This window comes from Hemitrygon akajei, chromosome 5, assembly GCF_048418815.1.
Source record: "Hemitrygon akajei chromosome 5, sHemAka1.3, whole genome shotgun sequence".
NCBI lineage: Eukaryota > Metazoa > Chordata > Chondrichthyes > Myliobatiformes > Dasyatidae > Hemitrygon > Hemitrygon akajei.
In genome coordinates, this window is record NC_133128.1 from 167,691,806 (window position 1) to 167,718,716 (window position 26,911).

Below are 26,911 nucleotides of genomic sequence, written 5' to 3' on the forward strand. Positions count from 1 at the left end.
AAATGGGGTAGAAATTTTTCCAGGTGTGTCATGTATTTCAATTGTGAAATTCAGTTCCATTGACTTCAGTGGAATCAAGTTTTGAGAAACAATTAAATGAGCAATCTATTATAGCACAAGCAATGGAGATTGAAATTTTGCCTCGTGTTCTGTAACATAATTCAAGATATGATAATTCAATATCTGCAAAATTTTCAATTGGACATCGAATTACAACTATTTTATTCTGTCAACATAGTCTGGTATGAATTAGATTAACTATTAACCTGGAGAAATTTTTACCTCATATTTCTGACAGAATTTGGATTGAGAAATAATTCAAATAAGGAGAACAACTTACTTCTTGTGGAGAGTAATCTCTTAATGATCTACCCAGTGTCTTCACACTTTTGGTCAATATTCTTTTATTTCTTTTAGTGGTACCAGTGCTATGCTGGGTTATAGGTTTGATGTTATCTGTAATACTTGCAATTATGTGCGTCACGTCTTACCCTGTCCATTACTGTTTTAGTGTTGTGTGTTGAAAAACATCTTTGTGCATTGTAATATATGTGCAAAATTTGATGTATAGGCTTGAGCATTAACAGACATTAGTAAAATAAGACTTAGCTACATTTCAAATCTGATTAAAAATAGACAGTGACCCATAAACAATAGTTTTAAGCAAACAGATGGTTGTAAAATCAGCTTTTGAAAGTAATTAGAAGAGGTGGAGTTTGAGAGTTTATGGGGTCATTTCCCAAGCATAGGCTATAAACAACTGAAGGAATCATGCAAATAAAAAAGTATTCTTTTGCAAACAAGTGCATTTTTTTATTTCAATGGAATCATATTGAAGAATTGATAGGTATTGTTAAACTATATAAAAACTTTGATAGACTCTCCTTTGGAATACAGGGCATAATTCCACTACAAAAGGAGGTATCAACTTTTCAAAGAGAATTAGGAGGAACAAAATAGAACTAAGGGTTTCCAAATATTGGGAAGGACATTTGAAAAGAAAAGAAAATGAGTAAGCTATGGATAGCTATTTAAGTATTTAAGGGAGAAAGAAATTAATAGATATACTGATGGAATTAGATAAGTTAAGGAAGGAAGAGGCTTTTTGTGTATAAGCATCAGAAAAAAGCTGTTGAGCCAAAGGCCTGATTTGTAAATCCTGTAAAATTCCTTAAGATTATATGTATTTTATTAATATATTTTGCTGTTAAAATATGTTTAAATGAAGCTTACAACAATTCTAATAATGTCTTTAAAGTGTCTGAAGTTGCCAGAAAACCAATGCCTGAAAAAGTTGCTCCAATCACCTTTGCAGAAACCAAAGTTATTGCAGTAAAAGGTACTAAACCAACAATTTCTTCAACTGCATAATCTTACCACGTGTATTACTGATGATAATCTCAATGTGCCATAGATGTCATCCAGTAACCAGAGTCTTCTGTTTCTAGTGCTGTAACCTTTTTCATCATGATCTTCTACGTTTCTTGATTTTTTAATGTCTTCTTGTTTTGTGGCAGTTTTGTAATTTTTATGTCCATTTTTGTAAAAGTGTCACTTCATTCTATGTGGTAAGGTTTGTTTGTTTCATACTTTTATCTATATTTTTAAACTTTGAACTAAAATTATGAAACTTTTTTCTTCAAACTCTCTGAAGCTTTCAAGAAGACTTTACCTGAAGAGACTATGGAAATTGAAAAAATGATTTATGATGAGGAGATTATTGAGTTTGATGAGATTCCATATGAAAGAACTGATCAGGTTGATGGCACCATTTTAGCTAAGGAGGTTGTTGATACTGATGAGAACGTTTTAACTGAAGAAACCGTCGCAGTTGATGAATCCATTTTATATGAGGAAAGTGCAGAAACCTATGAGTTGATTTTACCTAAGGAAACTGTTCAGATGGAAAAGATTTTAGCTGAAGAAATACTTGAAACAGATGAGAAGCTTTTACAGGAAGCTGTTGAAGCTGATGAGATAATTTTATATGATGAAGGTGTTGAGCCCACTGTGAATATTTTACGGGAAGAAGTTGTTAAAATTGACAAGAAAATTTTACCCAGCAAAATTATTGATACTGATAAGAAGATTGCACAAGAAAACATTGTTGAAGTTACACCTCCAATAAAGATGCAAGTTACTACACAGAAAGGTATAAAATTAATTTATTGGAAGATTCTGTTTAAAAGTAGCTGCTGAATCTCACAATCGATGAAAATGATTATGAAGGTTCTTTACAAGCCCCTTACTTGTTATAACGTTTTATGTCCAGTGTTAACAACTTCATGTCAAATGTTTTCTAGTTACACTGGATCTCTTCTTTCTTGTCTTGCTTTGCATCATGTTATTGAGATTTGTTTTGATGCTTTTGATTTTTGAGAACAAAAATTTTTGGAATACTTCATAAAACCCATCTTATCTAAATGGAAATTCCTTCATTATTGCTGGTTACTAGGTGAAGAGTCTCTCTCATTAAAGATATACTACCAGCTAAATCTTGATATAAATCTTGACTATGATAGGCCTTGTTGGAGATTAATCACAAAGACTACATAGAAAGTAAGACTGTACAGAAAGATTTTTATTTCTTGCCCAACTGAGATCAGATTCAACATTAGTGTAATAATTCTGGATGACTTCTAATGGGCCCAATGTTTATTGTTACATCTTTGCCATTATTTTGATTATTGTACCTATATGTATCTATATGTGCAAATTTAAATGATAAAAATAATTAACCCTCAAATATTGCTTATTAAGTTCATCCAATAAAATAAAGAAATGGCTATTCAAATTGCCTTCATTAATAATGTTCCAAAAGACCATAGTTACTTCTGGAACATTGTTAATAACTGAGCATTAAACATGCTCATTTGTTTTAGTGAATATTGCCAGAGATTTAAAACATATACATAAAAACTAAACATTTGAATAAAAATATTTTTTGAAGTGACTACAGTTGCTGAGAAGATTGAACCTAAAGATGATCTAGTCACTGTTCCAGTGAAACAAGATTTGGAATCGATGGAAGGTACACAAATGAGTGTCACTCATCATCTTGTGTCACTGGTGCAAATTCCATACTACATTTTACATTTCATCACACTTAATCATTTACTGTTGTTTAGTTCTTGTGTTTCCCCATTCCATTGCTCAATTAATGATACTTGCCTTTAATTTTTTTTATTAACTCATTTATTGTCTTAATTTTACCACCAGGAAACATTTTTACAGTCTTAATTGGTAATAAAATGTTATAATAAATGTAAATGTTGTATAGTAACTCTGAAACTGAAATTTAATCTCATTGCGCTTGATTACTTCTTTGAAAGTTAAAAAAGCAATATGAATATAATGTGATATAATTTTGCAGTTTTACTTTTTATATTTTTGTTGTCTGCTCTCAATGAAAGCTATTCTTTTCTCCAAGACAGAAAGTAAATAATTTTTCCAATTGACTGAGAATATATTTTTTTAATCTTTTTAATTGACCTGTTATATAAAGTAGAAGGATAGTGCACATCAAAATATTACCAACAAAATTTTAGGGACTGAGCCAATGAGATAACATGTAAAAATGTTTCAAGCATTATTAATAATATTAAGGATACAGTAATCTCCATATAGTCTTGTATTTTAAGATTCAACTTTTATGGTAATACAATGTTTGATGCTATTTCCAAAGAGCCAGAAACTGAAGTGCCTATTACTACACTCCCCATCACTACACCGGGGCCAGTCAAGCAACCTGCTAAAGGTACAATTTCTTGAATCCTATTGTATTTAAATTTAAAATATTCAATTCAAAAATGTATTATGTGCATTCTCTGTTTATATTTGTGTGTTAAATTTAAAGTTATATAGATTTCCACTGGATCCTAAATGTTGTGTTCTAGTTGTATCAAATTGTCTCTTCAGTCTACTTAAATAGTTAAAAATTATGTAACTTGTCTTGTGATTCTTTCTGTTAATGTGTTTTTATTTTTAAATTTTGTTGATTCTGGAATAGTTTCACTGTATGTTTATATTTGGAGAACACCAGTGTGGTTTTTAGACTATAACTTTTATTTTGATGTTAGACTGTTCTTTTTGGGGATTGCAGAAGTCTTTGCTGATTTATCACTAAATTGAATATGAAACCCTTTATAGCTGCAGAACAATCCAAGCCATCTTTGAAACTAAAACCTTCAGTCCAAATTCCAAAAGAAATAGAAGATATAGAAATTTCAATATTGAAGAAACGTAGTAAGATTCTTGAGAAAACGAAATATGAAGAAGTGAGACCCCATAAAGAAGATGACAAAGAAGTAGGGTTAAACCTCAGGAAATCTACTGAAAGCCTTAAAGAAATTGAAGCTGATGAATTGCCAAAGAAACCAGGTATAATGTTAGAAGAGATAGAAACAAAAAAAGATATAGTTTTACAGATTGTTGATGAGATTCCTAAAATAGACAAGGATAAAGAGAAAATCTCCCTTGAAAAGGATGAAACATACAAAATATTACCAAAAATAGTTAGTAGGGTACCACCAAAAGAAGTGGATAAAGAGCCAGTTGCACTAAAGAAACCTGATTACATCCCTAAACAAAAGGAAGAAACAGATAAAGTGCAATTCAAAAAGCTTGAGACAATTCCTAAAAAAGAAGCATTAAAGGAAAAACACAGTGTATCAAAGAAAATTCATGAAATACACATTGATGAAAAAGTTATGGAGAAACAAGTAACATTGGAAAAGATTGATGATGTTCCTAAAGTTGATAAAAGTAAAGAGATACCTATTGTAACTGAATCAGAAGCAGTTCCTTTGAAGATAACCGATAGGGAGAAAAAGTCAATAAGACAAGCTAAAATACCTGGTGCTGAGAAGGAGAACATTTCCCCATTGACAAGGCCTGGAAAATTACTTGCAGAACAGGAAGAAGAAAAGCATGTTATACTGAGAAAACGTGGTACACTCTCTCCGCCTGTTGGGGAGAAAACAGAACATCCTTACCTCACAAAAGTTGATTTACCCAAAAGTATTCCTAAACCAGGAAGTGAACCACCTTCCAAAGAAGGAATATCTAAAGATATAGAAGTTTTTCCAATTGAGGGTGTACCCAGAGAGTTTGGTTTCGAAACAACTCCATCAACAAGAGTACCTAAATTCATCACAGAAGAGATTGATATTCCCAAGATATTACCTGATAAAAAAATCATTTCCCCTAAAGAAAAACGTGATGAAATTCCTCTAGAAGTTAGTAAGGGGAAAGTTCCTGTTACAAAAGAGGAACAAAAAATGGCCTTTCTGAAAGATATTCCCTTGAAAGGAAAAACATCAGGTGAAAAGGAACCACAAAAGATTGAAAAATTGTCTGAAAAGGTTACAGCAGTTTCTAAAGAAGAAAAAACAATTGCAGGTGCTAAAATTGACAAAAGAAAAACCACAGTTTTACAGGAACAAGAGAAACAACAGGATCATGTGGGGTTGAAGAAAATGACGTCAAAAGATGTTGTAGAAGAAAAGCTACAGAAAATACCTATGAAAAAAGTATTGACACCAAGGGATTTAAAGGGAAAAAGCCCAGTGTCAGAAGCAGACAAAAATCATGTAGAGTTGAAAAAGGTCTCTTCGAAAGGTATTGCTATGGAAGAAAAGCCACAGAAAATATCAGTAAAGAAAGTATTGACTCCCAGAGATTTGGCTGATACAGCAACTTATAAAACTAGGAAGGGAGAAATTCCAGTTTTGGAAGATCAAAAGGAAAATATAGAATTGAAGAAGGTTCCCTCAAAGGAAGTTGTAGCAGAAGAAAAGTCACAGAAAATACCTGTAAAAAAAGTACTCACTCCTAGGGATGTTGCACACCTTAAAGCTGGCAAAGAGAGTTTAGCAGAAAAAGAGCAGGAAATAGTGCACATGAAGAAAGTTCCTTCTGAAGTAGTATCATCATCAGAAGACTATGAAGTAGAATCAGAAGAAATGTCAATAGAAGAATTACAGGAATGGGAGCTAACTGAAGAGGAGGAAGGTGGCTCATCAGTTGATTGGGAGTATGAAGATGATGAAGAAGTACAAGAAGGTGCAATTGAGACTCCTTCAAAGCCTTTCCAACGACGAGGTGAGGGGACTGCTGCAAATCTACCAAACTTATTGTTCATATCTTGTGCTTTAGAAAATAAATCAATGTTCCTTAATGTTGTATGTGTTCATCTTTGTTAAGTGTGTTTATTTCTCCTAGCAATGCAATTTGTTTTTGTGTGCATGAAGTATTGTCGTCAATTGTGTGAAGTCTAAAATTTGTGTTTGTTGCTTGTATTTTGTCTGTGTAGTCCAATGATTCCCAAGGGAAAAAATGTCTTAAATTGCTTTAATGTCGCTATTAACAGAACTATGAATGAATTTAATCATTTTTCATTATATTCATTATTCATTATATTCAATATGATTTCTATTAAACATTCAAATTGTATGGTTATATATTTTACTCATTCTAAACTAATACATCTTTTACAATGTTAATTCCCCTTTGGTTGCATGAATGAACTTTTGCTTAGCATATCAAAGCAATTAAAGTACCATTTTTCATTATTTTTGTGTATTTCATACTTTCATACATAATATATATAATGGATATTATGTATGATATTTCAATATGCTTTTACATTTGAATTACACTTTCTAGCCTTATCATTTTACCCCCACCAGTTATTATGGAAGGCTTATAACATTTTTGATTTGCAGTGTAGTAATGATGCACCGATAATTAAGTTACTGTCTCACTGCAGATGCTAAGGCACCAGCTGAAGAAGCCGGCAAGGGTAGAGGCTTTTTAAGAGGTGAGAAGGGTTAGCATGCACATAATGGCAGTAAGAATCCATGTTTGTTTGCAAATATTTATATTTGTTCCTCAAGCACCAAGGAGCATTAGGTGTACACATATGCAATACAATTTCAGTGTACAGCATCTATTTAAATGAATAAATGATAATGCTTTCTAAAGCATCCAACTTAAAAACCACGCACATCAGAGCAAACAAAGTAAAATGTTCGACTACATTTCAGTTATTTTAAAATTTAATGTCAAATCAATTTGTGTGACCTTCCAGTTACTAAATGGCTGCATGGACTGAGGAGTTTAATTTTGCATGTACTACTCTCCTGTTGGATGCCTGCAGCTCCATAAAGCTATATGATGAGTTCAATTAATCCAGTTGACACAAATAATCTATTTGTGCACTGCTGCTGTATTTTTTCTGCAATTAATTTTGCTGTGGAAGAATTGCTCTAAAGTAAGCAGAAGAACTTTCTATTATGTTCTATGTATATAAATAGATCATGATCACAGTATTAGATTTGATACTTTAATGCATCTGTCATCCTCTGTTTGTGTGCAAAATGCATTGTTTTGGATTGTGTAGATTTGTTGTTACTGAAAATTACTCAGTGATATCTGAAGACTATATTGTAGATCTATTCAAACAGAAATTTAAAATAGCTGAATGGGGTGTTATTTTTGCTGTGCAATCATTATTGCATGATGGAATGCATAGTCTTTGAATGGTGGGTTTCATGTACCAGTTAACCTCTGAGAAGGACAAAGACCAAATTTTCAGAGTTTTGTTTCATTAGTCGTTATTGAATTTTAACAACTGAAACTGACCTTTAAATGTTTGGTTCCCATAAAACGTACTCCAGAAGCATGAAATTAAACTAATAAAATCCAATCTATTTTGTTCAAATTTGAATTTTAGCGAGAAAGACACCATCACCTGGAGAAGGAGACAAGAAGCCACTTAAACCAGGTGGAGGGAGGCCACCTTCAGAGGAACCACCATTTGCAGGGTTCCAGCTTAAAGCAGTCCAGCTGAAATTTGTCAAAGAGTTACAAGATGTTGTGTTGGAAGAAGCAGAGTCAGTAGGTTCATCTGCTATATTTGAATGCCTGATTTCCCCATCTACGGCTCAAACATCTTGGATGAAGGATGGGAGCACTATAAGAGAAGGTCCAAAATATAAATTCACCTCCGATGGCAAGGATAGAAAGTTGAATATCATTGATGTGCAGCTTTCAGATACGGGTGAATATACCTGTGTTGGCCGCCTTGGCAAGCAAGAAAAAACATCTACAGCTAAACTAATTGTCCAAGGTATTTTGCATTCCTGTCTGATGCAGAACAAAAATGAAACTGTTCATTGTTGTACGAACCTGGTCAAATTAGGGTTATTATTAAGCTAAACTAGTCAGTTAAATACTTTTACCATTTGTTTCATTTTAACAGCCAATATAATCTAAATCACCCAATTTGAAGCAATAGACATTACTAAAGATTGTGCACAATTTTAATTAATTCTGTTTTTCCAAATCTATTTTAGAATTACCAGTGGCCTTCTTTAAAACATTGGATGAGGAAACTACTGTCTTTAAAGGACAGCCCTTATATCTAACCTGTGAGCTGACAAAAGACAAACCTGTAATTTGGAAGAAGGATGGTGAACCCCTTGATGAAACACAGACCAGATATACAATTAGCGTCATTGGGTTGCAGCGTTCCATTACTATCTCAAGTGCTGATTTTGAAGATGCTGGAGTGTTTTCTGTTGAGACTGCAAATATAAGATGCGAAGGGAAAGTTAACGTACAAGGTTAGTAAAAGTGGATGAACCAGGAGTAGAAATGCTGGAAACCTCAATCACGTGGATGTTTTTATGTAAGTGAAGAAATAAGAAATGAGCATTTGAGGACCGGTTTTAGTTCCTATCTTTTTATCTTCCAGAGATTGTCAGGAAATGGTTTGTCAAACCTGTCCGGGACCAACGGGTCAAACAAAAGGGAACTGCTACCTTTGAATGTGAAATTGCTAAAGACACGCCAAAAATCAGATGGTTAAAAGGTGAAGAAGAGATTCCAATGGAACCCAATGAAAAATATGAAATTAAGAAATTGGGCAGATTTCTTAGTCTCACTGTGAAGAATGCAAGCCCAGAAGATATTGGTGAATACACAGTGGAAGTGGAGGGTCAGGCTTCTACAGCCAATCTGATAGTCGATGGTCAGTCTTCTGTTACTTGCATTAATGTATATTCAAATTCTAACATTACTGGCTAGACTTATGTTAATGATCATTATAAGTTTACTAATTTTAATTCATTTTGCCATAACTTTTGGTTAAATTCATAATTGCAGTTTTTCTAGCATGCTGATGGATGTGGCCATGGCTAGTAAGGCTAGCATTAGTTAGCTATCCCAGCTGCTTTTGAGAAGGTGGTGATGAGCTAACACCGTAAACTACCACAGTCCTTATCATCGAGCTTCTCATTCAGACTTGGGTTGGGAGCTTCACAATTTTAACCCAGTGATGATGAAGATATTTTCCCAAGCTGAATTTAAAGTGTGACTTTAAGTGAACTTGCTGAGGTGATGGCATTGCAGTGCATCTGTTACCCGTGGTCACCTAGATGGTAGAAATGAAAGAATCAGAAAGAGCAGTACTGTATGTGCGTGTTGTTGCAGTTGACCTTGTAGATGTGTCAGCTCTTGCACTGGTCAGCAGATGTTCAGGACCATCAGTTTTTCAGGATGGAGACAATGCAAGGACATTAGGGATGGAGGTAAACTTGATGAATCTAATCTGGTGCCTGCATCAATCCTGACAGCAGTTCCAGTTGTTTTTACAATATAAGCTGAAAGAATGTACTTGCAGACTTTTCAAGGCTTGATCCAGAAAACGTTGCTATATATACAGATAAATGTTATATAATATAAATACTTTTGAGTGAGAAATTATTGACTTGCAGTATTGAGAAAGTAAGATTTTTCTTTAATTATTTAACTTACAAAGAGAAATGTTAAAAACATGTTAATCTAACATATTTAATGCTGTTCAATTTATTTATAGGTATTGGTAAATGTCAAAGCTTCACTCCAGCTTTGACATTTGTCAAAGGCTTTAAAGGTGTTCTGGGGCAGTACCTCTACATAGCAACATCTGAAGCATAGTTATACAAAGACCTTGTCTCCATGGTGCAAATTGACAGTGAGGTGTTCCTCTTCATTAGGAACAATTGAATGTGGGGTGGTAGAGTTCGCAGACAGTGATACCAGTACTTCCCACCCAGTGGTCCTGTGGTCCTTCAGAGTTTTTGACCTTTGTAGAAATTATGAATTTTTTTTCCATCAATATTATTCTTGCCGTTAGTTAAATAATTCAAGAAATTTCAACCTACAAACAGCCATAAAACAATGTACTTGAGTAGTTTTCATTCTGTCAGCCAACAATCCAACATGGTCAGAAATATTAAAACCATCTTTGCTTTGAACATTAACTCAACTCTGGTTACCACAGATATTCATTTTTCATTTACTCCATATAATAACCCACCTATATTTAGTTATCTGTTCTGATTCCCCTTCCAGAGCTTGATAATGGGCTTTAAGTCAGGAATTTGTGAAACTGTTTTAGATTTTACTGATGTACCGTATGCCCTTTAATGAAAAAATACATTTAATCTATTTTTAGAGAGAGAGATAGACATACTTACTGAATTACAAAGTGTGGAAGTTTATGAGAAGGAAACAGCCACATTTGAAACAGAGATTTCTCAAGATGTTCCAGTTGAATGGAAGCTCAAAGGAGAGATTCTACGACCATCACCTGTAAGCTTTTCTCCAGATATTAGAACGTTATTTTGAAAAATGAAATTTGAGGGCATTGTTCTTTTAAAGGAACAGTAAATTGTATTCTCTGTTTTGTAGACTTGTGAAATAAAATCAGAAGGTAATAAACGTATCTTGGTCCTTCACGATGTGAAATTGGATCAAGCTGGTGAAGTTGTCTTCAAGGCTCGCAATGCTACATCCATTGCTTATTTGAGAGTTAAAGGTAATTAGTAATTCCTGATGAATTCAGAGTGGTTTTCATTGTAATGACGAAGGATGAAGAAATTTCACAAAAAATGGACTGACCAGTTTTTCTGAATATAGCTTTCTCTAACTATGTTTTGCAGAATTAGAAGTTGACTTTACAACACCATTAAAAGATGTGACTGTTCCAGAAAATCGTCAGGCACGGTTTGAGTGTACACTTAACAAGGAGGTTCCAAATATTTTGTGGATGAAAGGCACGGACATACTTAAGAGTGGTGAAAAGTTTGATTTAGTCAGAGATGGAAAGAAGCACATTCTTGTTATCAATAAATCAACCTTTGATGATGAAGGAGATTATACTGCTGAAATTGAAGGCAAGAAGTCAACTGCAAAACTGACTGTGACTGGTAGGTTTTTTCTAACATATTTAAACTACAGATTGGCTGAATATGCCTAAAGCACTTAAATAACTTTGTTTACATGAAGCATTCAAATGTTTTATTTCAATAAATATATAATAGTTAATTATTTTTGCTGCCATCCTCGCTTGACATTTTCTGAAGATTCAGTTTTCATCATTCTAAGTATGTCATACACTGTGTATTCAGTGTCCATTTCGGCTTTTCATGCTACTTACCATAAATCCATTTCCTCGTAACTTCCAAGAGCACTGAATGTCTCAGATTACAAAGAAATACTTACTGAAGTACGTACAGCCATAGAAGTGATGCAAAAAAAAGCACAAAATTTTCCCACAAATTGCTAAGAACTAATGACCAAATATACTGCATTATTGATGATAAGCATTCGCAATGAAACTAGGGAATAATTCCCTTGCTCTCTTTCAAAAAGAGCCATCTTTCAAATTCCTTTGAGGAGGCAAGCAAAATTTCAGTGCAAAATATCAATGTTTAAGATTGAAAACCCTTTATCAGAACTGTAAGAGTAAGGAAAACAAGTTAGTTTTAAGTTATAGAAAGGTAGATTGGTCAAAATAGTAAGTTGAGACCACAGTTACAGTGGGTATAAGTTGCAGGTTAATAGGTTAATGAGGAAAATCGACTCTTCTATATAAACATGTTGGAGCTTTTTTTTAAGAGATATAGCTAGGTAACAAGCCTTTTCAGTCCAATGAGCCCACAGCACCCAGTTACGCCCATGAGACCAGGTAGCCTACTGATCCATGCATCTTTGAAATGTGGGAGGAAACCCATGTGGCCACAGGGAGAACGTACAAACTTCTTACAGACACTGGCAAGAATTGAACCCGGGTTGCTGGCACTGTACTAGCATTACACTAATTGCTACACTACTGAGTCATCCTCAGGACCTTCTGGACTCAAAACAGAGTTCTGCAACTTCAGATAACAATTAATCTATTTCCTAGAGCTTTGGTCTTCTACAACAGTTCTAGATACATCCTTTCTTGATCCAGATGCATTCTCTCTACAATACAAAACCAACTTGTATTCTCTCTTTCCCAGTTCTGATTAAGGGTGTTTGACCTAAACTATTAGCTCAATTTCTCTTCCCTTAAGTGTTGTCTTACTCGCTAAATGTTTCCAACAGTTTCTGTTTGTATTTCAGATTTACGACATCTTTTGTTTTATTGATTGGCAATAGCAGTTTACCTTTCAATGTTTGTATTTGAAATGAATAATTAATTACATTATCTTAAATTGCTGTAACATTAACTGTTCATATATGACTTCATATTTCAAGGTTTGCGATTGAAGTTCATTACACCACTAAAAGATCAGACAGTCAAAGAAGGTAACACAGCTCATTTCGAAATTGAGCTCTCACATGAAAATCTCCCAGTGACTTGGTACAAAAATGAGAATAAAATTCATCCAAGCCGAACAGCTTTGGTCTCCAGTGATGGGAAGAAGCACATATTAGAAATTAAAGAAGTAACTCTTGATGATACGTGTCAAATACGGGCAGAAGTTGCTCAGCTCTCCTCAAAATGTAATCTGACTGTCCTAGGTGAGCATTGAGTAAACCAATTTTTAAAATTCTGCTATTAAATGATAAGGCACCATGTATTTGTGGGTGGTCCTTAACATAATGGCACTGATAAAACATTAAAAAGGAGAATTATGTTATTATTAATGTTCAATGAGAACTTTTGAAAAGTTATCTTCTGTTAGAGAAGCAACCTTTCTTCAGGCAGAACATTAGCAGTTATTTTTCATCCACAGAGGCTGATCCTTACTTCACTGTGAAGTTGCAAGATTATACTGCTGTCGAGAGAGATGACATCACTCTTGAATGTGAAGTGAGCAAAGAAGTACCAGTCAAATGGCTAAAGAATGGCAATGAAATCAAAGCATCAAAAACAGTTTCAATGAAAGCTGTTGGGAGACACTGTACTTTGACAATCAAAAGAGCTGACAATAAAGACCAGGGTGAATATGAATGTGACTGTGGAACTGACAAGACAAAAGCGACTGTCAATATTGAAGGTATATACTTTATGAATAAATATGTAAATATTTTTCATTATAGTTTCTAAATGTGCAGTTTAAGCTTCAATTTTTAATATTAATGTGATTACAGCTCGCATCATCAAGGTGGTGCATCCATTACATGGCATAGAAATCTTTGAAGGTGAAACTGCCCGTTTTGAAGTGGAAATTTCAGAAACTGATGTCCATCTCCAGTGGAAGCTGAAAGGCGAAACTTTGCTACTTTCACCTGTATGTCATTTTCTTCATTTGGTTTGAAATTAAATTTTTTTTTGGTTTTGGAATTATTGTGGGGTAAATAATTTTATTTTACAATGGTAGAATTATGTTAGTTAATTAACCACTTTCATGGCAGAATCATGATTTTAATAAGTGCTCAAAAATACATAGATAACCAAATATATTTAGGTCAGATTAGACAGTCTATTAATATAAATGAATGTCATCCAAATTTATTTTGGTTGCCTTACATCTTACAGCAATGTGAGATTATTGAAGATGGCAAAAAACACATTCTGACTCTTTACAACTGCAAGCTAAGTGATTCTGGAGAAGTGTCTTTCCAAGCTGCAAATGCTAAATCTGCAGCAACTCTGAAAGTCAAAGGTAATTTAAATTCACTTAAAAGCCACAAGTATTATTTTATTCTGCTGTTTCAGTAATTAGTGTTTAGGCTTGTATATTTATTTGTAACAATGATATTAATTTTTTTTATATTTAACACAAACAGTCTAAGTTTACTTGCTGTATTTCCCTCCAGAAATTCCGCTCACTTTCATTGTACCACTTAATGATGTGAAAGTGTATGAGAAAGACGAAGCCAAGTTTGAATGCGAAGTATCTAGAGAAGCCAAGACTTTCCACTGGTTAAAAGGAAGTGATGAAATTCAACCTAGTGATAAATTTGAAATGTTAACAGAAGGACTAAAACATATGTTAACTATTAAAGAAGCTGCATTTGATGATGAGGCAAAATACATATTTGAAGCAGAGGATAAGAGGACAAGTGGCAAACTAATAATCCAAGGCAAGTAAAACTAACAGTGGGTAAGTTCATCACCAGGTAAAGTTGTTTTCTTAATAATGAGGCGTGAAGTTAATAAAATTTGTTTTTCACAGGCATACGACTTGAATTCGCCAAACCGCTTGAAGATCAGACTGTAAAAGAGCGTGAAACTGCAGAATTTGTAGCTGAGCTTTCACATGAGAACATTCCAGTTGTATGGTACAAAAATGACGTCCGCCTGCATCCAAGTCGTTCAGTGACTATGAAAGACGAGAATAAGATACATATTATTACTTTCAAGGATGTGACCATCGATGATACTTCACTTATTAAGGTTGAAGCAATGGACAAAAGTTCGGAGGCTAAACTTATAGTGCTTGGTAAGTATATGTAAACACATAACTTAATTTACTAATTAAGTTCTGAACTAAAATGCTGCATTTAATCTTCAGTGTTTCCAACTTAACTCATCTTTTGAATTTTTTAGAGGGTGATCCATATTTTATAAGCAAACTACAAGATTACACAGCTGTGGAAAAAGATGAAGTTGTATTCCAGTGTGAAATCAGTAAATCTGCTGCACCAGTTAAATGGCTTAAGGATGGGAAGGAATTGATCCTTTCAAAGAATATCCAGATTACAGCAGATGGGAAGAAGCGAATATTAATCATTAAAAGAGCAATGAAAAATGACCAGGGGCAATATTCTTGTGACTGTGGCTCAGACAACACATTAGCCAATCTAAATATTGAAGGTAAAAATAACTGCATACTCTCTTATTGGTTGTAATGCTTATTATTCTGTGTCTTTTAGAATTGCTTACTGCTATGACTCAGAACTGACGTTTTAAGTAAGTGAAATAAATATATTTTAAATGAAATAGCATTTTCTATTACTTTGTTTCAGAACGTCACATTAAGATATTGCGTCCATTGTACAGTGTTGAGGTCACAGAAACAGAAACTGCTCGTTTTGAGACAGAAATTTCTGAGGATGATGTACATGGCAACTGGAAGCTAAAGGGGGAGAATTTACGTCCCTCTGTGGTGAGTCTTAACATTAGAAAATTAGTTAAGTGTTGCCTTTTCTTTTCCTCTGTTCCTAGCCTAAAACTTTTATCTTTGTTTATTTATAATTTAGGACTGTGAAATCAAAAAGGAAGGCACAAAACATTTTCTTATACTGTACAATGTACTTATGGATCAAGCTGGTGAAGTTGATTTCCAGGCTGCAAACGCCAAAACCAATGCTCACTTAAGAGTCAAAGGTAGATATTCCATTAATGTTCTGTAACTAATACAGAAAAAAGCTGCACTTCATAAGTCATTAAGATTTCCCAATATTATATTTGGTTTTGACTAATGAATATGCCAAGTGGCATGAAGTGGCTATCCACCTAAAACCAATCAACACTTTGTTCGTGGTAGCACACAAAATGCTGGAGGAACTCGAGCTGCATCTGCGGAGGGAAATGGACTGTCAGTTTTTCAGATTTGGATTGAGACCCTTCATTAATGCTTTGTTTATGGTTTACCATTGGGAGTATTCGGTTACATATATACACCAAATTTGCAAGTTTAGGAAATGACAGAAAGGCTTATGATCAATTAATATGATGCGTCTCAGATTTACTGCTGGGTGATTTAAAGCAGATTTACTGCTTTTGAGGAAATAGAAAGTGTATTACAGGTTTTAAATTTACTTTGTTCATGTAGAGAGGTAAAGAGTTGCTTTAACTCTCTACATTACTTTAAATTAAAGAAACTGTTTTTCTGAAACTAATAGATATAAAATGTATTTCTTTAATCTAAAGCTCGAGTGATCAGCTTACTCCGGCCACTTAAAGATGTGACAGTAACTGCTGGAGATTCGGCTTCTTTTGATTGTGAACTGTCCTATGAAGGAATTAAAGTCCAGTGGTTCTTGAAGAACAAATTACTTGAGCCCAGCGAAAGAGTATGTTGATATTTGTTTTCTGTTGTCACTTTATTCTTTTATACTCCATGGGCATCTTAAAAGTATTAAAAGAAGTATTTTGACTATATTTTCAAGAGTTTTGACTCCACAAGTCCACTGAACTATATGTCCATAGCGTAGATCGTAATCCTACATCAATCATTTGACTGGGGTTTAGTGTAGTTCACCAGATCTTTCTGTGGCTAATTTTAATCACTTAACTGCTGATGAGTAGTATTTAACATATAATACTGACTATTTGACTCATTGTACACTATTGGATTACAAGTCAATAAAATTTGTATTAAGAACATTTAAAAAATTTACAAATGGAAGCAGTGGACGTTCATTCATCCCTTCAGGCTTCCTCTATTGAATAAGATTGTGTATATAGTGTCTGAACCTACACAGCTCTGTTGGTTTGAGAAATACAGAGATTAATTACTGTCCAGGTGAAGACATTTTTTCTCATGTTTATCCTGAATCACTGCTTATTTTGAGGTTGTAAATACTGTTTCCCAACAATCCAGCCATAGAAAACATAATCCCTTCATCCACCCTGTCAAACCTTAAAAGAATTTTGTATGTTTCAATAATGTTTTGTTATTCTTGTCTTGAACATCAAGTCTCAATGTTTGTACTCCAAACGATCACTTGATGTGAAAAGGAATAACCAAAAAACCTCAATGAAAAGTGCTTACTTCTTTCATTAACAATAGAAGTTTGTGAAATAATATGCTTAAATAATTATGGAAGAAGAATTAAGAACTACTTTCTTCTGTAAAGCAAGGAGGTCCTTCTATCATGTAAACTAGATGCATATCTTTCAAACAATAAATAGATATGCAAAATAGATTCATTACAATACTTGAAGTTTCTTTTCTGGGGTTAAAATAAATTTGGAATTAGCCTTGTCAAAATAGAACAAGTTAACAAGTTTAGTTTTACCCCTTGATCCTTAGTTTCTTTTTAAGATTAATTCACATTCACTGAAAACAATGAAAGGAACTGTTAATTTTGGAGTACTAAAAAACTGAGATTATACGAGAAAGACTGAGATGGTAAAGTTGAATAAATAAATAAAATATAATTAACTGATATAGCTTCCAATTATTTATTTGTTAACAAGGAAAATATTAGCATACAATGAGCAATATACTACAGTTAGTTCAAATATTTAAGAAACAAAAAAAAATGTACGGAAATATCATGTACACATGGTATACTTTTTACTTGCATTCCACAGTGATAAAACAGGAAGTCTTGAAGCCTTTTGCTATAAATAGCATTGTTATATAAACCCTACATTTTGAAATCTATCAAATAGTCAGAATCAAAATACAATGGTAGACTGAACTAGATAATTTGTTTGACCTAGAGAAAAATGCCTGATTATTTTGGTATTAATAACATGGCAAATAATAGTATTTGTACTTGCTAACAGTTCAAATTTTTGATTTTTGGATTACCGTAGATTGTGACTCGTATGGAAGGCAAAAGGCACACTTTCACTCTAAGAAATGTTCAGTTAAATGAAGCTGGTGAAGTTAAGCTCACTGCTAAAGACTTCACAACATCTGCCAAGCTCTTTGTTAAAGGTAAAAGATGCAACAACTCAAATTAATATGAAATTATGTTTTTTTCTACCACAATATATTTGGTAATGCATTTGATATAATGTATTTTCAATTATATCTTTTTCACAGAGCCTCCAGCTGAATTTACGAAACCTTTGGAGGACCAAACAGTTGAAGAAGAAGCCACAGCTACACTAGAGTGTGAGGTGTCCAGAGAGAATGCTGAGGTTATTTGGCTTAAGGATGGAAAGGAAATACATAAAACCAAGAAGCATGAGATCATTGCTGATGGAAGAGTTCGAAAGCTTATTATTCATGACTGCAAACCTGAAGATTCCAAAATGTATACTTGTGATGCAAAAGGCTTCAAGACTTCCTGTTTTCTCACTGTGGAACGTAAGTAAAAAGTATACCATGTTCAGAATAGAGAATTTGGTTTGAGGAAATTTAATACAAAAGGGAGAGAAGGACTTGCCACTTGCCTCCCGTACATATATAGTAGTGAATGAAAGCTTGAAGGAGTAACTACAGTGGATTCTGGTTAATTAGACACAATAAGACCAACGCAACACACACAAAATGCTAGAGGAACTCAGCAGGCCAGGCAGCATCTATAGAAAAGAGTAAACAGCCGACATTTCAGGCCGAGATCCTTCATCCGAATTGATAAAGTCTTCCCGTGTTTATGACACAACACAAAACACTATTTGCAAATGACACTCTAAGCACTGTGCCATATTTATCAGCCACAGAAGTGTATGTGACTGAAACTGTTCAGCAACAGTCTCCTGTCCCAATTATGTCCCCAATAAACAAAGGGAATCCTGGCTATTTTCTGGATTTAAAATTATTTTAAATATACTTGGTATTTTACTGTTTAATAAAATAAATGTGTAAAGAAAGAAAAAGGTTCCTAATGATCAGAAAATGAAATAATGTACAGAAAGAAATGGCTGAGCAGATTGCGTCTCTTATTGGCTGAATGTGGAAATTTGTAGATAGCAATTCCATTTTATGAACAGATTTTTAGTAGATATTGCCAAGCTTAGTTCTAAATCATTGAGTTGAATTTTGAATTGGAGACTCTCCAGTAAACTAGGAAGAGGAATAATTAAGTAAGAGATCTTTTATAGAGAGTTCTAAATTATTGGAATGAGGTTTTGGGTGCTTTATTATAATTGTTACATGAGCCATATAAATTTTCAAAGATAGATGAGTGAAGTGATTTCATCGATAACAATGTAATCTTATAGTGGTGTGTAAAATCAAGCGGGGCAAAGGATTCAAGGACATCGATTTAATGTGAGAAAGGAAACCTGAAAATCAACTTTTTTTACACAAAGGCTGGTAACTGCATGGAATTAGCTGCCAAAGGCAATAGTTGATACAGGTTAGGGCAGTGAATGTGTCACTGAAGGAGAATTATGGAATTGAGAGTTCTCTTTCTTGGGACAGCGATAACAACACTTGGAATGTAAAGAATTATATCACTGTTTGAATTATGCTAAAATCAGGGAGTTGATAGAAAGGGTCGTAAGTAGAGGGGAAGACTCGGAAAGGGATAGTAATAATTTTAAAACAAGCAAAGGGGAAATAGAGTTGCTTAATTGACGGCAATTGCCTCTCAGGCATTACAGGAAAGGGAAAAATAAAAGGACATAAAGTCATGGGACAGTACAGCACAGAAACAGGACCTTTAGCCCATCTTGTCTGTGCGAAACTGTAATTCTGTCTAGTCTCAACAACCCACAAGAAGACCATAACCTTCCATAACCCTCCTGCTTATCCACCCTTCTCTTAAATGTTGCAATGGTATAAAGTAATTGAACATGGAGGAAGAACTAAGTGATGTATATTTCAAATATTAGAACATAAAGTCAGTTTGACTTATATGCAGGCCCAAATTCAACATGGTGCCTTTACTTAGAAATGGTTGTAGAATATTCAGAATAAAGAATTATAAGACCTGCAAGAAATAAAGGGAAAATAGTAGAATTTATATGGCATTCTCCTGTTTTTTGGTTCCTATTTTGCTACATTCTTCCAATCTACAGTGACAACATAATCTATCTGCTAATAAGCTTCTGTTTCTTTCATAGCTCCTCATGTTGAATTTACAAAACCTCTTACTGATCTTGAGGTGAAAGAAAAGGAAGTCGCTAAATTTATATGTGAAGTTTCACGTGAAAATGCAAAGGTTTGCTTTTTTTAAACATTATACTTGTTTACATTTTTTCATAATGTTAATAAGTGAAGACAATATTTAAATTTAAGCAAAAAAACTAGATAGCATTGGATAGAAACTCATTTGTGATCAAAAGCAGTCAATACTCTACTCATCTGACCTTGCTCCATTGACCTTGCAGAAAATTTTGTGCACAAGCGCATTATACTACCTCTGCTACATATTACATTCAGTATAACCACCCAGAGATGAATTTTTGTTGACATGCCTTTGCAGGCATGATATCATATGCAGTCACTTATACACTTATAATAATTTAAAGTTACAGATAATAAGCCTTTTGGGAGAATACTTTATCCTGTTCACTTTCTAAGAGAATGATCTGACCTACTCTGAGTTGTTCAGTTTCCATAGTTCTATTTCATCTCAGGCACTGTGGAAAGGAGGAATTTTTAACATTTCATTGTGCAGAGTTTGCCTCAGTCTTACGCTGACCAGATAAATAAACAGCAAAGTTTGTCATAATTTTCTCATATTCTGTTTTGCAATTATTCTTCTGTAAATGGAGGGTTTTCTAAGCAACTTTGGTATCTCTAAAAGTTCTCGGCATTATCTGAGAATGTATAATGCCAAAATTAGGTAGATGTATTAACTTTCTGTCTCTAGGTTTGTGGGGATTAGAAATTAGAATAAATGGGTGTGATCTTGCAGCTTAACAAAAAAAATTACATATTTTGAGGGCAACTTTCTTGGTAACTTCCTCAAAAAACCCTTCTCCTGATCAGTTCTCATTCATTTGATTACCGGTACTCCTAATTTTTTATGCTTTCTCCTTGTCATATACTTTATTACTTTAAACAAAGGGGAGAAACCATTCATATTTGTATACCTACAACCCCTTGTGATAAAGAGTACTTTTCCCCCTGGTGCTGAGATATTATGTAAAGATCTTTTAACTTATTAATAGTTTAAAGGCCTGAAACATGAAACACAGACTGGGCCAACTTCTTCTCTTCAATTCCTGAACTTCCATTCTAACAGTTTTTGGCTTAAATTCATATTCTTTTGATAATTATAGTTGAATGTGTTTTGTAACAGTTACCAGGGTGCTATGCTCCAAATTATTATAGTGAAATTAATTGATAATAAATTTGCCATATCTCTAAGAAAGAATCTGTTCTTGTATTTTTATTAGTTTCTTGGACTTTATAAATATGCTGTACTGTATTATGAAATTCTGACGTCACACTTCGGATTTTTTTAATTTCAGGTGCGTTGGTTTAAGGATGGAGTTGAAGTAAGAAAAGGCAAGAAGTATGACATTGTTGCTAAAGGTGTGGAAAGAATGCTTATTATCCACAAAAGCAGCTTTGACGATGAAGCTGAATATGAATGTGATGCAAGGACTGCTAAAACATCTGGATTGCTCACAGTTTTAGGTAATCAGTTAAATCAAGGTTATGCATTATTTTAACTTTTAGAAGACAGTTTTACATTTTATTGTTGGCATGTTTTGCAGAAGAGGAAGCTATCTTTACAAAGAACCTTGCAAATGCTGAAGTTACTGAGACAGAAACAATTAAACTGGTTTGTGAAGTATCCAAACCAAATGCTGATGTAACTTGGTATAAGGGAGATACGGAGTTGCCTGAAGTTGGCAGATATGAACAACGGATAGAAGGCCGAAAGCGAATTTTAGTCATTCAGAACACTAATCCAGATGATGCTGGTGAATATAATTGTAGGCTTTCAAGTGGTGCACAGACCTCTTGTGAACTAAGAGTCAATGGTATGTACTGATCTGATATGTTTATTTTTCTGCTACAAGTTGCTTTTTAATATTACCCAGTATAATCTGCCTTGTAATTTCTTTTTACAGAACGGGCAGCAGAATTTGTTTCTAAACCACGGAATCTGGAAGTTTTAGAAGGAGAACAGGCAGAATTTGTTTGTTCATTATCAAAAGACACTTACGAAGTGAAATGGTTTAAAGGAGATGAAGAACTACAATCTGATGATAAATATGAAATTATATCTGATGGCAAGAAACGAGTGCTCATTGTCAAAAACTCCATCCCAAAAGATGAAGGCACTTACGCTGTAATGATTGGAACCTCAAGAGCAACAGCAGAACTTAGAGTTATTGGTAAGTCATTTTGAACTACATTGTGGCAATTTTCAGGTAGTAAGAATGTTACATTTTTATAGCAACATTTGGTAACGTTATGAATGTCAGCTATGTAGGGAAGGATATTTTAATTCTCTCTACATGGTGGATACTTGCACAGATACAGATAGAATCCACAAATTTAATCTTTGTTTCTTGCACTGCCACCATTTTTATCAGGGCTGAGCATTGTTCTGATTCAGGTCGTCAGCCATATTCACAGTTATTTAAATCTGTGTATTTGTAGAAGTATCTATGATTGTAACTGTTTCTACCATAGAACCCTCATGGTGTGTAATACCTGATAAACAATAAGTAGTGACCTAATTGATTCTTTTATTACTTTTCCACATTTGGAAAATTTGTTTTGAATGGAACATGGTATGCTGGTAGAGTGCTTTAGTTGGTGTAGAAAGGGAATTTTAGGCTCTATTTATCAAATACTATGCAATCTAGGTAAATACCTAAGGCAGATTACATCACTTAAATTATTGACACGTTCCAGCTCTAATATTAATGCTAGCTTCAAGTCGGTTTAAAAGTGCTAGAAGTATTTAAAGTTAAACAAAATTATCTTACTTGTTGTCAGTAAATCTTTGTTTCTTTTCTCAGATAAACTTCAGATAATAACTCCCATCAAGGACCAGGTAGCTCGAGAAGGACAAGAAATTGTATTCAATTGTGAAGTTAACACTGAAGGTGCCAGGCCTAAATGGTTTAAAAATGAAGAAACTATTTTTGATAGCCCAAAATATGTCATGATCCAGAAAGATTTAGTCTTTACCCTCAGAATCAGGGATTCTGAAATGGATGATCAAGGAACATACACAATAGCACTAACAAATCATAGAGGGGAGCATGCAAAATGTTCAGCGACATTACAAGTAGAAGGTAAATCACTGTGGCATACTAAACATTCTGGCATAATTCAAATGAAATGACTTGTATTTTACATAACTCATTTTAATTTATGCAGAGGAGGAACTGAAAATCATTGAACCTCTTGATGATTGTGAAACAATGGAAAAGAAATCTGTCACCTTCAGCTGCAAAGTGAACCGTGAAAATGTCACTCTACAATGGTTGAAAAGTGGAGAGGAAATTATATTTGACAAACGAATTCTGTATAAAATTGACAAGAAAAAGCATTCTCTTATTATCAGAGGGTGTGAATTCAAAGATGAGGGAGAATATACTGTAATTGCTGGACAAGACAAATCAGTTGCAGAACTAATTATCACAGAGGCACCAGCAGATTTCACAGAACATATCCAAGATCAAACAGTCATTGAGTTTGAAGATGCAATCTTTTCATGTCAGTTGTCTAAAGAGAAGGCAACTGTGAAATGGTATCGGAATGGCAGAGAACTCAGAGAAAGCAAGAAGTATGTTTTAATCCATCTGATGGAAAAAAATTGTTTTTGTATTACTGTTTCAAAAGTAACTATATGGTAACGTATATATTTTTGTGACTTTTGCTAGGTATCTATTTGAAAAAGATGGTAGTTTACACAGACTTATTATAAAAGAATGTAGACCAGATGATGAATGTGAATACTCCTGTGGTGTAGAAGATAGACGTTCAAGGGCTAGATTATTTGTTGAAGGCAAGTATGATTTAGGAAAGACACATTATTATAACAACTGAGAAGATCTGGACATATGGATTTAACTATTACTTTTCTCCTTCCAGAAATTCCAGTCGAAATCATTAGACCTCCACTAGATATTTTTGAACCTCCAGACTCAGATGTTATTTTTGAAGCTGAACTGAACAAGGATAAAGTTGAAGTCAAATGGCTAAGAAATAATATGATAATTGTTCAGGGTGATAAACATCAAATGATGAGTGAAGGAAAGGTTCACCGACTGCAGGTCTGCAGCATAAGACCCCGTGATCAGGGGGAATATAGGTTTATTGCCAAAGATAAAGATGCCAGAGCTAAACTGGAACTTGCAGGTGAGTTAGCCTGAATCTTAGAAATATTAATATGACTATTATCTTTTCCATTGCTGGCTACAATTAACTGGCTCTGCTGTATTTGTATCAACCTGACTTATGAATTACTGCTTTATAGCAATACCAATAATCAAGACGACTGATCTGAATCTTGTGACTGACGCTGGAAAGCCATTTACAATGACACTTCCATATGATGCTTATCCTCGTGCTGAAGCTCAATGGTTCAAAGAAGACTTTACTACATCTGAATATGTCAATTTGCCCAAGCAAAACATTGACACAACTGCAGAAATTACTTCTTATAGACTTTTTGACCCAAGAAGAACTGACAAAGGCAGATATAAGGTTGTAATTCAGAATAAACATGGAAAAGGCGAAGGATATATAAATCTGGATGTTATTGGTAAGTATTCTTTGTTGTTATACTGTATTCCGTTGATGGATCTATAAACTGTTCTGGAAATAATATTTTCTTTTTCTCAATTTACAGATGTGCCTGGCCCCATCCAGAATTTGAAAGTAATAGAAACTTCTGATGGTGAAGTCAGTCTTGCTTGGGATGAGCCTGAAAGTGATGGCGGTAGCAAAATTCTTGGATATGTTGTAGAACGCCGTGATGTGAAGCGCAGAACTTGGACCTTAGCTACTGATAGAGCTGACAATACTGAATTTACAGTAACTGGTCTCCAAAAAGAACTGTTTTATCTATTCCGTGTCAGTGCAAGAAACAGAGTAGGTACAGGTGAACCTGTGGAAACTGACGAACCTGTTCAAGCTAAGAATCAGTTTGGTAAGTATCAGAGACATTTCAATTACTACCTTCTTATCTAGCCCAAAAGATCTCCATGTATTGAAATTAAAAAATAATATTCGCATTATCTTTTTATCAGATGTCCCTGATGCACCACTTAATGTCCAAGTGCAAGATGTGAACAAATTTGGTGCCACTATTACATGGGAACCACCAGCCTATGATGGTGGAGCTGAAATCACTAACTACGTTATTGAGCTACGTGACAGAACCTCAGTTAAATGGGAGCCAGCTATGATCACTCAAGCAAATGAACTCACGGCTCAGATGAATGATGTGGTGGAAAACAGAGAATATATATTCCGTGTCAGAGCAGAAAACAAAGCTGGTGTAGGAAAGCCTAGTGCAGCTTCTCGTCCTGTGAAAATTATGGACCCAATATGTTAGTATCTGATTAAAAAAATGTTTAATCATTTGTTTTCTTAGTTGTGACCTTCCACTAACTGATTTTGATTTCTGGTATTTTAGTTAAACCAAGTCCACCCATTGAGTTAGCTGCTTCAAAGCAGACCAAAGAATCCGTGCAACTGAATTGGGAACCACCTCTTAAGGATGGAGGAAGCCCTGTTCTGGGCTATATCGTTGAGCTATGTGAAGAAGGCACAGATAAATGGATTCCCTGTAATATAAGACTCATTCCTGAAACAAAATTCAAGGTTGCTATCTTTAATTTGTTTATTTGTTAAAATTGTTAGTGCTGATTTTCAAGGGTCTGGAAGCTGTTGCTCTCCTGATGTTGATACTAAAGGAGCAATTCACGTGCAGTCATTAGAACCTCATTCCTGAATATTGATAACTTTTGGAGAAAGTATGGGATTCAGGAAATTCAGCAGTAATTTGAGTAAAATTATATAGATTTCAGGATCACACTGTTAGATAGATATTATCTTGAGTCCATATTTGAGACATATTTGGTAATGAATGTTTTTTTAAATATGCTTATGCACTTTTGGTTCCTGTTCTTATAGGTATCTGGTTTGAAACAAGGACAGAAATATTACTACAGAGTATCTGCTGAAAATGCAGCAGGTTTATCAGATCCAGCTGATGCTCTTGGCCCACTAATGGCTGATGACCCCCATGGTAATATATATATACTGTACCTCCGTGAATAAAGTATATTGAATACAGTAAATAGTTTTAAATAGTTTATACACTTAAAATCTAATTATGCTTTCTCTTCTAGTGGCTCCTACTCTTGATCTGAGAAATTTCAGAGATGGTCTTGAGGTTATTGTTCCAGAACCACTTAAAATCCGTGTTCCTATTACTGGCTACCCTATACCTCTGGCAACATGGGCTGTTAATGAAAAACCTCTTGAAAGCAATGACCGTGTGAAAATGGAAACAACTTCAAAATATACAGAATTGGTTATCTCTCCCAGTGAGCGTCCAGATAAGGGACTCTATAAACTGACTCTAGAAAATGCGGTGTCAACCATCACAGGCGAAATTGACGTGAATGTAATTGGTAAGAATCTGAATTATCAGGAAACCTCATTTTTATTTAATCTTTCCAAGATAACTCATATTCATGGAACATATTTAACTGAAAACTGCCAAGGCACTCTCTAAAGAGTGGAGCAATTGAGTACATTACAGAGCCTTCAATATGAAAGTTCGAAGTAACTACAAACTTAATTGAAGGGATGGATTTTGGCAAGGGTTTTAAAGATGGAGGATACAGCAGAGTGTCAAAGAAATTGAAATATGCATTCAAAAGAATGGCCACAAACCACCTAGATGTGATAGCAATGATGGATCAAAGTGAAAGGAAAACCCAGAAGGCAAGAATAAGAGGTGGTAATGATGAGAGGTATGCTGTAAGGCTGGTTACATATGCAAAGCTCTGAAGGAATCAGAAAAAGGAATCATTATTTCTAATTCAATAAGTTATGGAATTGACATAGGTCAATGAGGCTCTGAA

The 26,911-nt window shown here is 34.2% G+C and overlaps 1 protein-coding gene across 4 annotated transcripts in view; it reads left to right on the forward strand.

The window, feature by feature from the left end:
• Positions 1-26,911, forward strand: part of ttn.2 (titin, tandem duplicate 2) — a 340,760-nt gene that overhangs the window by 204,881 nt on the left and 108,968 nt on the right. For all 4 annotated transcript variants that reach the window (XM_073047117.1, XM_073047118.1, XM_073047119.1 and 1 more), the window contains 38 exons: positions 1,259-1,339; positions 1,655-2,152; positions 2,951-3,031; positions 3,686-3,757; positions 4,150-6,102; positions 6,770-6,820; positions 7,736-8,131; positions 8,358-8,627; positions 8,759-9,034; positions 10,502-10,638; positions 10,738-10,864; positions 10,989-11,255; positions 12,571-12,837; positions 13,053-13,316; positions 13,411-13,550; positions 13,799-13,925; positions 14,080-14,346; positions 14,439-14,705; positions 14,813-15,079; positions 15,232-15,371; positions 15,466-15,592; positions 16,139-16,281; positions 17,756-17,879; positions 17,988-18,254; positions 19,958-20,055; positions 21,314-21,482; positions 21,563-21,832; positions 21,923-22,189; positions 22,823-23,101; positions 23,187-23,595; positions 23,693-23,817; positions 23,904-24,170; positions 24,289-24,576; positions 24,664-24,963; positions 25,064-25,366; positions 25,453-25,640; positions 25,953-26,067; positions 26,171-26,455. In XM_073047117.1, the coding sequence (XP_072903218.1) occupies positions 1,259-1,339; positions 1,655-2,152; positions 2,951-3,031; positions 3,686-3,757; positions 4,150-6,102; positions 6,770-6,820; positions 7,736-8,131; positions 8,358-8,627; positions 8,759-9,034; positions 10,502-10,638; positions 10,738-10,864; positions 10,989-11,255; positions 12,571-12,837; positions 13,053-13,316; positions 13,411-13,550; positions 13,799-13,925; positions 14,080-14,346; positions 14,439-14,705; positions 14,813-15,079; positions 15,232-15,371; positions 15,466-15,592; positions 16,139-16,281; positions 17,756-17,879; positions 17,988-18,254; positions 19,958-20,055; positions 21,314-21,482; positions 21,563-21,832; positions 21,923-22,189; positions 22,823-23,101; positions 23,187-23,595; positions 23,693-23,817; positions 23,904-24,170; positions 24,289-24,576; positions 24,664-24,963; positions 25,064-25,366; positions 25,453-25,640; positions 25,953-26,067; positions 26,171-26,455 (9,972 nt within the window). The remainder of the gene's footprint in view (positions 1-1,258; positions 1,340-1,654; positions 2,153-2,950; positions 3,032-3,685; positions 3,758-4,149; positions 6,103-6,769; positions 6,821-7,735; positions 8,132-8,357; positions 8,628-8,758; positions 9,035-10,501; positions 10,639-10,737; positions 10,865-10,988; positions 11,256-12,570; positions 12,838-13,052; positions 13,317-13,410; positions 13,551-13,798; positions 13,926-14,079; positions 14,347-14,438; positions 14,706-14,812; positions 15,080-15,231; positions 15,372-15,465; positions 15,593-16,138; positions 16,282-17,755; positions 17,880-17,987; positions 18,255-19,957; positions 20,056-21,313; positions 21,483-21,562; positions 21,833-21,922; positions 22,190-22,822; positions 23,102-23,186; positions 23,596-23,692; positions 23,818-23,903; positions 24,171-24,288; positions 24,577-24,663; positions 24,964-25,063; positions 25,367-25,452; positions 25,641-25,952; positions 26,068-26,170; positions 26,456-26,911) is intronic.